Source organism: Sorex fumeus, unplaced genomic scaffold, assembly GCF_029834395.1.
Source record: "Sorex fumeus unplaced genomic scaffold, SorFum_2.1 ptg000063l, whole genome shotgun sequence".
NCBI classification, from domain to species: domain Eukaryota; kingdom Metazoa; phylum Chordata; class Mammalia; order Eulipotyphla; family Soricidae; genus Sorex; species Sorex fumeus.
Genome location: NW_026606120.1, coordinates 82,759,377 through 82,772,270, shown reverse-complemented (window position 1 = coordinate 82,772,270; position 12,894 = coordinate 82,759,377). Strand labels below are relative to the sequence as shown.

The 12,894-nt window shown below is 42.9% G+C and overlaps 1 protein-coding gene across 1 annotated transcript in view; it reads right to left on the bottom strand.

Annotated features, from left to right (window-relative positions):
- CEP112 (centrosomal protein 112) overlaps window positions 1-12,894 on the bottom strand; it is a 468,287-nt gene that overhangs the window by 425,937 nt on the left and 29,456 nt on the right. Inside the window, exons 5-6 of the mRNA XM_056127155.1 lie at window positions 7,041-7,124; window positions 4,805-4,879 (exon numbers count right to left, since the gene is read on the bottom strand). Coding sequence (XP_055983130.1) covers window positions 4,805-4,879; window positions 7,041-7,124 — 159 coding nt within the window. The remainder of the gene's footprint in view (window positions 1-4,804; window positions 4,880-7,040; window positions 7,125-12,894) is intronic.

The window sequence follows — 12,894 nt, the reverse complement described above, 5'->3', positions numbered from 1 at the left end:
GAAGACAATGTTTATGAGAAAAGTCTCATTCCTGATGTTCCATTTGCTCTCCATGGAATGACCATCTCCGAATGCAAGAGTTATGTGTACCTAGGTCGAGAACTCAACATGATGAATGACCTGGCACCTGAATTGCGCAGGAGAAAGAGTGGCTTGGAATGCCTTCAAGAGCATCAAAGAAATAGCTAAGAGGATGAAGAACCTCCGGCTCCGGGCACATCTCTTTGATTCCACTGTTCTTCCTGCATTAACATACGCCTCAGAGACCTGGGCCCTACGAAAACAGGATGAGAATGCTGTTCGGGTCTCCCAAAGAGGAATCGAGAGAGCTATGCTTGGAGTATCATGTTTCACTCAAATAAGAGAAAGAATCCAGAGTTCTGACCTCCATTAACAGTCAAGAATCAGGGACACTGTCTCATTTGCCAATGTGTCAAAAATCAGTTGGGCTGGACACATAATGAGATTTGGAGAGGACCGCTGGACTAGAGCCATTAACGACTAGATTCCACTGGATGTTAAAAGACCACGTGGCCACCCACCTATGAGATGGTCAGACTTCTTCATCAAGACCCTGAACAATCAGTTTGAGGCTCTTCATGTTTCTAGAACAAGCAGACGCCATTGGACCACACTAGCACATAATAGGGATGAATGGAGATGTTACTGGTGCCCGAGCAAACCAATGAGTAAATGGAAGACAAGTGATCAAGTGATGGTGATCTAACTGCAATGGTTAAAATCAATTAACCAGTTCTTTAGGATATACTCTCTAGTCAAGTCTAACTTTATTTAGATGCTGTAGATGGTCAAGCTTGATTGTCTGAACCCAAATGGGAACATTAAACAAACATCACAGCCCTCACTAATAGGACTTTGGCTTTGCTGTTGTGTGTAGAATCTTCCCTTCAAGAAAAGCTTGTGATGATTTTGTATGCCTTAACTGGAAACTTCTGTAAATCTTATGATTTAGTAAAATATTTTTTGTTATTTTCAGAGAGAGCGAGAGAGAGACTCCTCTGGCTTTTCCAGCTGCTAACAGCAAAGTCCTGTCCCCCTGCACCCAGAGCCCTCTGCTCAACTCCCGTCAGCTACGACCCTGCTCCCAGGCTCTGCTTCCACCGAGCTGGCCTCCAGCATCTCCACCAAGTGTGATCATTGGTTCTGGGGCCAGAAGGGCTCCAGGATGCCCAGCCTGGCCAGGAAAGGCGTCTCTGGGCCCGCAGCCCTGACCCTCAGGGAGGAAAATGTCCTTAGGGGCTGAAGAGGTAGTACAACAAGCAGGGTGCTTGCCTTGCACACAGCCGACCCTGGTTCGATCCCCGGCATCCCATATGGTCCTCAGAGTCCCGCCAGGAGTGATTCCTGAGCGCTGAGTCAGGAAGAAGCCCTGAGCACCGGGTATGGTCCCAAAACAAATATAAAGAGTACTGAAGGGTATTTTCACATATGATATAGGTGAAACACATTAACAGCCAGAAAGCTTCGCCCAAGCTAAAGGCTTAAACGGTTATTAATTAAGAATAACACGGGAGGTTTTGCCATTTTGTGAGGTTTAATTACGCATTACTAGGAAAAATATTAACACACTTCTGAGAAAAGAGAGACTATATTTGCGGAAAACATATTTTTTAACAAGCACTGAAAAATTCCCATTTTACAACATCTAATGAAGGTGCTGACAGGGGTACCAGAAAGATTAAAAATTGTACCCTTGGAATAGAGCCCATATTTAACACTATTGACCAAACATTCAGAGAAAGAAAAAAAATAATAAGCTGCATATTCTCGTGTAAAACTAAAATAAAAGCAAAGTCTAAGCTTTTGGATATTCTGAACACTTAAATTATTCAACTGTAATCAAAAGATAGAGTTGGCCTGATTAATGCATAGTTCATAAATATATTAAAATGCAAGGCTTACATTTTACACTGTTAGTGGAGTTTTTGAACAATAAAAAATGTGAAATAATACCCCAGGTAGGCTGAATTTTAAGGCATCACCTGAAAATATTTCAGGTGTTTTATTTTCATTTCATTATAAGAATGAAAAAATGTAATGCTCTGAACTGTTCAACAATCAAAATAAGTATTCCAAGTGCTAAGAAACGTACGTCAGAAGCTTCAAATGGCTACAGGCAAGGGCAGGCTTGAAAGGAGAGTTCAGGGCTTGATTCCTCACCTCTTGCTCTCTCAGGGGCTCTGCGTGCCCTGCCCCACAGTACACAGCGGCGTTCCCGCCATGGTCCAGCCCCCGTAGGGGCCGATTTCTGACATGGGAAAGTTTTCCTTCTGACTAGTTGTCCTCAATTCCATTTCTGTCTCCTCTTTCAGGGGCTGGAGAGACAATCCTGCTGGTTAGGTCCCTTATCTGGTCCCTTGTCTGGTACTCAGCCAGGAGTGATTCTGGAGTATAGTGCCAGGAGTAAGCCCAGAGCACCACCGGGTATGTCCCAAAGAACAAAAACAAACGATTAAACAATCTTCCCTCTGAGAGCATACGTCCCAAAGAAGTCTGGGGAGAAGAGGCTCTTGATGCTTCCATCTCTGGCCCCCTTGCCTACCTCCTTGCCATGAGCATTGGCCTCCATCCCTAACTCCCTGCAGGCCTCCTGCTCTCTGCTCCCTGAGGCACGAACCACTCGGCAGCAGCCTCTCCCCACGATGGGACTCCAGGCCTGGCGCCTCTGATGGACATGACTTTTCTGCAGACTCCTGCCACCAACACTGATGTTAAGTCCCTACAATGCATTGTTCCTCCTGACAATGAACAGATTGGGACAAGATTTCTGTTTCCTTCAGTCCAGCCCACTAAACCCATACCAAAGCATCTCCGACTCTGAGATTCATTCCTCCTCTCTCCCCTTTCCATCCTCAAGGTGACCACGCGACTGAGGGATCCACACGGGCATCCGGCAGGCTGGCCGCCTGTCTGCGTTCCTCCTGGCATCCCATACAGTCTAAGGTGATTTTCCTGACTTCTGCTTCTACTGAGCACCAGGCTTAAGAGCAAGTAGTCTGTCTTTTGTTTTCAGGCTTTTTTGTGAGTTTGAAGGCCACACCAGGCCATGCTCAGGGCTTCCCACTGGCTCTGTTCTCAGGGATCACTCCTGGTGGTGCTCAGGATCCAACCGAGGTAGGCCACGTGCAAAGAGAGTGCCCTGTCCACTGGACAATCTCTCTGGTCCCAGTAGGAAATCTTTTATTTCAAATCACAATCTCTAGTGTCATGTAAGAAGTGAAAAACAGGAATATGTCTGTGTGATTGTGATTGTGTGTGTGTGTGTGTGTATGTATGTAATCCTGCTGATTAGAGATAAACTGAGTGAAGACCTAGAAGACAATGACCCAAGAGTTACAAAGGCTAAAAATGTTTTGAAAGTCTTGTCAGCAATTTTATTAAGTTATTACTTATATTAGCATGGAATTGAGAGCAACCTAGCTGTCCCAAAATAGCAGACAACTTAAATAAGTCACGAAATATTTAAGAATCAATGCTACCATTAATATTCATGCTTTCAGAATTATGTGTACTAATAATAAACAGCACACAGGCAGATCATTTTCCAGATGGCGACTACCAAGAGCAGGACACGGTAGCAGCTGCACCACGCCCTCAAATGGTGACTAATATGACCCCACTGTTGACATTTCAACTTTAGAAATATTCACAGGGAAAAAAAAGAAAGATATATAATGAAAGTCACTCATTTCTTAGTGTTATGGTTCTAAAACACATTTATTCTTACCATTTTGTATATTTTTACTTATTTGGTGGGGGAGGTGGGCTTGGAACTCAGCCTGGAGGGGTCCTCCCAGGAGTGGTACTCAGGAACACTGGGGGCAGTGCCCAGGCTGGCCAGTGGGCAGAGGATGTGCTCCAGCCCTGTGAGCTATCTCCCAGTCTCACTTTCTAGATGCTTCTAGTTTTTAGGTAACAAGTTAATTTCTTCATAAATAAGGGTGGTGAAAATTGATTTGAAAGGGGAGGAGGCACCAATAGGAGTGCCGTCCGAGCACAGAGTCAGGAGTAAGCCCTGAGTACCGCTGGGTGTGGCCCACACACTCCCCAATCCAAACCCAAACTGGTTTAACCCACTTTTAGTTTCCTCTAACCACACGAAGAACATATACTAAAATGGAGGTAGGGGGATATAAAATAAATGTCCAGAGCTCACTGCTGCCTACAGATGTAAGGTACAACGTCTGGACTGGGCATTCACTCCACCAAGGCCATCCAGGCTAATCAAACTGCTGGACAGCCCCCTCCGTCCAGCAAGATGCAGGCAGGAGACTCAGCTCTGCCGCCATGCCGTATTCACACTGGACCATATTTCTGTGTGGATTTCTGTGCTTCTTGCCACCTCTGCAAACATGGGCCCAGCCTTTGGCCTTAGCACCTGATCATGTCCAGGTGGTGGCTCATCTATGGAATTTCCAAACATGTTAACCCAGGGGCCTTGGTCCCCCACTCCCGCCCTCCCTGCACCCAGATCTCAGTTGGTATTTAACCATCGTCTCTCTGGTGAACTGTTCTACCGACATAGTTCCTACTGCTCCACCGGGAAAGGCATGTCGCTGAGGGCATGCACCACTTCCCACTCCCTGAGAATGTCCTTTCCCCTTCCCCTATTCCAACCCAAATTTCTTCTCAGTGGCAACATTGCTTTAAATGTCTCACATTCAATAATATGCACAGAATCAAATACTGACAGGACCAAATGAGTTCACATTTGCCCAACACCACACACATACGTAAAACATTTCCACATTGATACATGAACATAAAACACTTTTTTTTTTACCCCAAGATTCCAACTGTTAAGGCGAGCTTCAATGTCACTATCATCCAAAGAAATAGAGTTTTTCGGATGAACTTCCTGAAATACAAAAGAGAAAAGGGAAGAGAGGATGGGAAAAAAAGAAGAAAAAAAAAAGAAACAAGTAAGAGCGGAAAAAGTGGGAGGGAGAGAAAGAGGAAGAGGGAAGAGGAGAAGGAGGGAATTGCAAGGAAGGAAGAAATTTATTGTTATTAATAAAAAATTGTTACCATTAGTACTCATGTTTAAAATAGAATCATATATACTAATATCTCAAACAGCACATTAAGATGGCAATTATAATATGACCCCACTGTTTACATTTTAATTTTATAAATATACACAGAAAAATGAAAAATATACAACAAAGTGTTTGAGTTTTAAAAATGCAAGGAAGGAAGGAAGGAAGGAAGGAAGGAAGGAAGGAAGGAAGGGAGGGAGGGAGGGAGGGAGGGAGGGAGGATGGTAGGGAAGAAAGGAAGGGAGGGGGAAGAAGGGAAGAATTAGTGGAGCAAGTAGAAGGAGCAGACAGTGAGAAGCGTGGGTAGAAGGAAATAAGGATGAGAAAAAGGAAGGAGGGAAAAGACGAAGAAGAAAGAAAGAAGAGAACAGAAAGAAAAAAAAAGAACCAAATGTGTGTCATTGGGCATGAGGAACATTTCTTATGTGTTTTTGGTAACACTATATTGCCCTCAGAGGAAAGGATTATGTTACAAGGGAACTGGAGTTCTCAGTTCTAAGCCATGACTTTATTGGGGCTGCTTAGGGCTATGAGATGCCTTCACAATATATTCACACAGCAGCTAGATTTCAAAAACAAAAAAACATCAAAAGAATATTTTAAAAATTAATCCCAACTCTTCTCTTTAAGTTCTTTCACAAAAAGTTTTAATTGTGGTACACCACAGTAACTTTAAAGGGGAATGGGGTGCACTTGAAAAGATGAATTATTTACTCTCGTTAAAATTAGTTAGCAGGGAAGTTCGTGTTGATGTCCAAGAAACTCTTTGTTCTTAAATTAATTCTCATTCAGACACTGAATATAAAAAGAAATAAGCTTTGTATTCAGAGTATGAAAACACAATTGCGGTCATTCTTTAGTTAAAAAAAAAAACTTGAAATTCCATGCTTTCTCCTCTCCTGTAAATGTCTTACACTACATATTTATCAAATCGTATTAAGATTATAATTAACTGGGGATGGTCCAAGATCTGTGCCCAGAATGGACAATGATCTAAATGCTCTAAAAATTAAGGAAAGTAAAACTGTGAAACAGTAATTCTTTCTACAGCCAAAAAATCATTTTGAAATTGAATTTTTTAGTTTAGCATTCTCATGCTTTCAGATAACCTCATAACCGAAAAATAAATGTATTTATCTATCATTTTTCAATTATCTGAAATGACGGAATTTCTCTTTTAACTGAGTCTCTACATTTCTATTGAAATTCTATTTACAGGCTGCTGTATAGATCGATGCTCTGGTGGGCACCCACTTTTTGTGTGTTTTTCTTGGTGAATAAAGACTTCATAAGAAAATACACTTGTCTTCTCTATTCTGAGTCTATGCAATGATTGAAAATAAACCCATAAATATTTCCAACGTGATGCCAGTTTTATTATTATTTTTAAATTCTTGAGAGTTGCAAACTGGCCCTGGCCACAGTAAAGCAAGCTGGGCTTATAGAGCAATACTTGGTCCAACACAATCCTAGCAACACATCCTGTCACTAGAGTCAGGTTTCACCAAGACAGAGTCCGCTAGGTAAGAAGAGGGCTCAAGCCTTGGGCCAAAGAGAGCGGGTGCCTTTGGGCACCAACCCGGCCCTGGGGAGTAGCAGAGTGACTCAAGGGCAACACCCATATGGACGAGGTCTACACAGCTCCCCCTCACGGGAGAGGCAAGGCTCCCGGTTGCATTACAAATTCATCCCAATTTCCTGATTTTACGATCACTGGGCATCTAATACATAAACCAAGTGAAAGGTGAAAGACAAAAGCACGGGAAAACCCGACCTCCCTGGCTCCTTCAGCAAGAGAACAGCCGCCTGGTCGGCAGGGAAGCACGGGGCACTGAAATAGTCCAAGACAGAGGGACCATCTACACCACCTCCTCCACGCCACGCTGGGGAGCTGTCGGAACTTGACCAGACCAAGCTTGAATTTTGTGGGGTCATTTTTTTTAACCCTTTTCTTTAAAATAGAGAAGAATCTGTTCTTACACGAATCTTGAGGGCGGTATTTTCTCCGTCTTCTCTGCAGGTTGGACTTCTGGAATGTGCTCTCCTTTGGATCTTCGTGGTCAGCTGGCCGCTATCAACAGAGGGAAACAGAAACCGTCAGAACTGAGGGGCACAGAGGCAGCAAACACGGGGACCCCAATCATTTGCTTCTGGAAATGAGATGATTGCCTGACATTAAAATGGTGTTTCTCGAGCAAAGGAAAATGAGATGTAAATAATCATTACTTGTTTTTCCTCACATTTTATGTCACTGACATTATGAATAAAATATTGCCTAAATGCTACATGTACGCCTACCAAGAAAAAAATAAAATAAAGTCTATCATTAAGTGGAACTATAATTTAACATATTTTAAAATCTTTCTTCTTTCCCTTTTCCTAAGTGGGGAAAGGAGGCAAAAAATGAAGCATGTATTTTCAAAGAAGACCATTATTTTACAGGAGTCATGTTCCACATCCAGATGAAATCTTAAGATATATAAAATAACCCAACTTTCATGTTTCTGTAAGTTTGAGTTAATTTGAAATCATGTCAGAAACCACAGATAAATCAGTCTTAAAGTAAAAATTACACCATGCTAATTCAGATTAAATGTGGTCAATACAACAGAAGTAGGAAAGTTGTTTCAGCTTCCAAATGAAAACAGAAAGGCTTTTCCCTAATACAAATTACAGTTCAAAATGATGGTTCTCAGGCCGGGGCCATGCCTCAGCAGGACAGCCTGTGCCTTGTGTGTGTGAGAGGCTGCAAATGCAGTGCCCGGTACCACAAAAAAGGAAAGAAAAATTCTTAATATACTAGTTCGGGTCTGGAGTCTCTCAGCTATTTTTATTCAAGTTACTTCGATGAAATCTCCACAATTATGAAAAACTAGTCTCTGAACAGATGCTTCAAGATATCTAAACTGGAAACGAAGCCAACCACTCAGAATGAACTAAAGACACTGACATTTGACCACAAGCCATATCAGGATTTCCTTCACAAATTGCAAGCCACTGGATGCCCAAAAGACAGACCACTAACACAAAAGGACAAGGTTAAAGAGAACAAAAGGGAATGCCCTGCCACAGAGACAGGGTAAGATGGGGGAGATGGGGGGTTGGAGGGATACTGGGATCAGTGGTGGTGGAGAATGGGCACTGGTGGAGGGATGGGTACTCGATCATTGTCTAACTGAAACCCAAGCACAAAAATTTGTAAGTCTACAACTGTACCTCATGGTACAGTTTTAAAAAAAATTTTTTTTTAAAAATCACATGCTTCCTGGTGACAAACAGAACAACAAATTTTTTTTTTTTAAAATCACATGCTTCCTGGTGACAAACAGAACAACGTTTCTTAGATTGGTCATTGATTCAGTGTCTCAGAAAGCTGGTAACTGATCTTCTAATTGACTCCTACTCAATGTCCCAGATGTCCAAATCATTTATAACAAATGGGGGAAATACCATAACACTTTGAATAATTCTAATCATACTGGTGCTATCTATACAAGTTTTTAAAGCTCATTCTATGAGAAAAGGAAAGTTGGTAAATCATGGCCTGCTCTTCTTTAAGAATAGATTAAAAACCCATAAAAAGAGCCATGCTTAAAAATTTAAAAATGCTTAAATATTAAAAGTCATTCTTCTCAGGGAAATTTTAATAAAAAGAAGACTGAAACTTTTATCTATTAGACAGTGTGCATCCATAAAACAACACACCCCTCATTTGCTCAGGGCTGCTCTTTATCAACCCGCCTCTTGCCCCCACAATCAATTTTCAAAATCAGTCACTGCATCTGTGCCCTCACCGGCCATGTACTTCTTCAATCCACTACAATCTGACCTCCTCTGAGAGCACTCGACGTCATCTACAATCTCCAAATTGTCCAATCAAAGGGACACTAATCTGTCTTGACCTGTTGTTGATCTCACTAAAACTCCAGGGACTGTTTCATGACGCCCTCAGTCATTGGCCCCATGGCACTAGCCTTTCCTGGTCTTAGGCAACCTTACAAGTTTCCCGCACAGGGGACCAGGGCAATAATACGGTGAGGAGGGTGTTTACCTTGCCTTTGGCCACTTTGGCCAACCCGGGTTCAATCTCTTGCATCACATATGATTCCCTGAGCACCGCCAGGAATAATTTCTGAGTGCAGAGCCAGAAGCAACCCCTGAGCATCACTCGGTGTGACCCAAAAAGGGAGGGGGAGAAGAAGGGAGGAGGAGGGGGAGGAGATGGAGAGGGGGAGGTGGAGGAGAAGGAGGAGGAGGCGATTTCCTCAAGTAACCTTTGCCGGTTTTCCTTCCTCTCCCACCTCCATACCTCCATGCCGGAATTCCAGGAATCGGTATCTGACTTTACTACCTCATTTTCACAAGGTTTCCCTGGATAATCCAATATACTATTGATTTTTTTTAACCAAACCTGAATCATCTGCCCAAATTGTTCTTTTGGCCTCCATCCCGAATAGCCCGACTTCCAACACAGCACGTCCAACACTAAACTCGTTGGATTACCCCTCAAAACATTTTCCCCTGCAGGCGAAGGGAATCAAAAATTTTCAGAAGCCGGCTCCTTATGAAGGCCACTGGGCCTCCTAAGGTCAGGAGGGACGCAACAGTCTGGCTGACACGAACTCAGGCACAGAAGCTTCACTCCTTGCCAGGGAGAATACCGGCAGCTACAAGCACAATGAACTAGAAGTCTGCTTAGGTATAGAGGCGGCTCCGCATTCACAGCATTCATGGGTGGAGGCGCAGCCCAACCCTCGAGTCTGCTCTGGCGTGGCCTGCCACATGGAAGACGCACAGGAAGATGGTGTGTGTGGGATCACAGATGGCCAGGAGCTCATGGTGAAGGTCCTGTGCCAGTGGAGAAGAAACTGACTTGATGGGTTTCAGGATGCCAAAGCCCCAGGACAGAAAGGGTCACGGCATGGTGACATGGTGACGTGCAAACGCCTCTGCTTCTCCTCCTCCACTAGAAAGAAAATATTTCTTCTATCTCACTTTTTCCAAACACTAAAATCTCTCTGGGTCCAAATCAACTCCAAGTACTGGGATAGACTTGACCCTTGACTTGTTAAAAAAATAAATAAAAGTATGTGAAGTCAAATGTGTAATATTTACAAATGAAAAGAAAGATTTCCTAGAGAGAACAAAAGGGAATGCCCTGCCACAGAGGTGGAGTGGGGGTATGGAGTGGGGTTGGTGGGAGGGATACTGAGATCACTGGTGGTGGAGAATGGCACTGGTGGAGGGATGGGTACTAGATCACTGTATGACTGAAACACAAGCATGAAAGTTTGTTAAGTATGTGACTGTACCTCACAGTGATTCACTAATTTAAAAAAATTAATTAATTAAATTAAACTTTTTTAAAAAAGGAAGATTTCCTGTGTGCCCACCAGCAGAAGAAATTAACAACATAGAATTTTTTGTTTGTTTTTGAACCACACCCGGCAGACCTCAGGTATCACTCCTGGCCAACAGGGGACCATAGGGGGTGCTGGGAATGAGAACCCTGGCCAGCTACAAGCAAGGCAAACACCCCACCCACTGGACTATCACTTAGCTCCAACAACATAGATTTTTTATATATACATATATATATATATTGATGTGAAGTACTAAAATTTATTTTCAAACTGTGTTTCAATGTGACTCAAGTAGACATATCAGATGGGAAAAGAAATGAATGATCTACAATCATGCAAATGTGCTTACATATGAAAATCATGAGTACCAAATTTTAAAGCCATTGTGGAGGAAAAGAGAAAATTAAATAGAGCATAAAGTCCAATCCATGGGTTAAAAAAATGATTTCGAGAAATATGCCTAGGTACATTCATGCGTGGCACAGAGCATGCCTCTCATGTGAGGACTTGGGTTCAATCCTAAGTACAATGAAAAAGAAAGAGGAAAGAAATGTTCTGATCAAGGTGACTCAAAAATAAATAAATAATTTTTAAAGTTACTTTGCAGAGACTGGAAGGTTATTAAAAGTTCACGAAAAAATAGAAAAACAATAAATTTTTAAAAATTAAAAAAGAAATGTCCTGAGAACACAAAGGTAAATAGAGATACAGTTAAAAAATGAGAGATAAGGAAAATCGATTCAAAAATCTCTAACACTGAAACAATACGATGTGCGGAGGGAGTCACTGAAACAGGAATCAGGGAAACATCAACTCTATAGCAGTGACAGGAATCACGTGACTGTATCAAAGAGCCTAACAAGTGGCCCCACTTTCTGCGAGGACAAAACCACCATGCCGCGGAAAGAAAGGAAGCTGGAGCCAGCCGGACTCTGGTTACAGAAATGACCAGAGACAGCACCAGGAGAGATGCTGGAGAATGGGAAGGCCCAGCATCGAGAAACAAAGTGACACGGTCACTTACTGAAAAACAGGAGGTAAGTATCACAGCTGAAGGTCAGGGCTGGGGACCATGCCTGAGAACAAAGGCTTGTAGGAACCTATCCGCCCAGGAAAAGGCCAAGATGCAGGGCCTGAAAGTCAAGGACGCAGACTCGGAACAGAGGTCAAATTGAAGAGGGACTTGGGTTCTCCAATTCCTAGAATATAAGTACTAAGGAAAGAGTGGGCTGAAGTACTAAGCTGATAAAGGTACTATAAAAATACTCAGCTGAGGGGCTGGAGCAATAGCACAGCAGGTAGGGCGTTTGCCTTGCATGCAGCTAACCGGGGTTCAATTCCCAGCATCCCATATGGTCCCCTGAGCACCGCCAGGGGTAATTCCTGAGCGCAGAGCCAGAAGTAACCCCTGTGCATTGCCGGGTGTGACCCAAAAAAAAGCAAAAAAAAAAAAAAATACTCAGCTGAGCACTCACCTGAAAGGAATCATTTCTGATGGAAAATGAACGAGAATTCTGAGGCCAAGAGCCCCCAGGCCACGGCAAAGTACCACCCAGAGCACGCCCAAAGGTCTCTTGGAGAAGCGCGTCAGCCAGGATATAACTCAGCAGCAGAACACGCTTTCCCTGTGGGAGGCACTGCTTGTGTTCCACAGTACTACAAGAATCAAAAGGGGGTGGGGGGAGCAACAAAAGGCTAAAACTGCTGTGTGCCCCCACCCCGGCCCCCATTCTCTGGTCCCTCTCCGTCCAGCATCTTAACTGTGTAGGAGGTTGGGTGTAGGGGCGGCATGGGGAGAGGGATGGGGAGAGAAATTGCTCCTTCAGCTCACATGTGTTCGGTTTAAAAGTCAAGACCGAAAAAAAAAAGGGGGGGCAAGCAAACCTCAGCTACCCCGAACCTAATTTTCATAAAGCTAAATGCAACAAAACCATACTCATTTAAAATGAGTTTCGTGAGTTTTGCGAAATGTACATATCTGTATGGACCATCATTGGAATCTTTCCACCACGCCCCAAGTTTTCTTGAGCTCTTCTGGAACCTACCGACCTTGCTGCAAATCCAGGCAAACCTTATTTTTTAGAATCTCATACAGAGAGAATCAAACAGGCTTTACATTTTCCATGTCTGGCTTCTTTGAGGAATTTTTTATAATGCATCCATGTTGTTGTTTGTGCCAAAGATTCATTTTTTTTATTGCTCAGTAGCATTCTACTAAATGGACAAATTATGACTAGCTTTTTTAATTTATATGCTGATGGACATTTAGGTTTGCTATACCTTTTGGCTAATATAAACAAAGGCACTAAGGACATTCAAATTCAATTACTTTCTGTGGACATACATTTTATTTTTCTTGACAAAAAATTGAGGAAATTGCTGGGTCATATAAGTGACCCAAAAAAAGTGGCAAACTTTTCAAAGTGGCCTGTGCCATTGTATACTCCCATTACAACTGTCTGGGTCTTGGA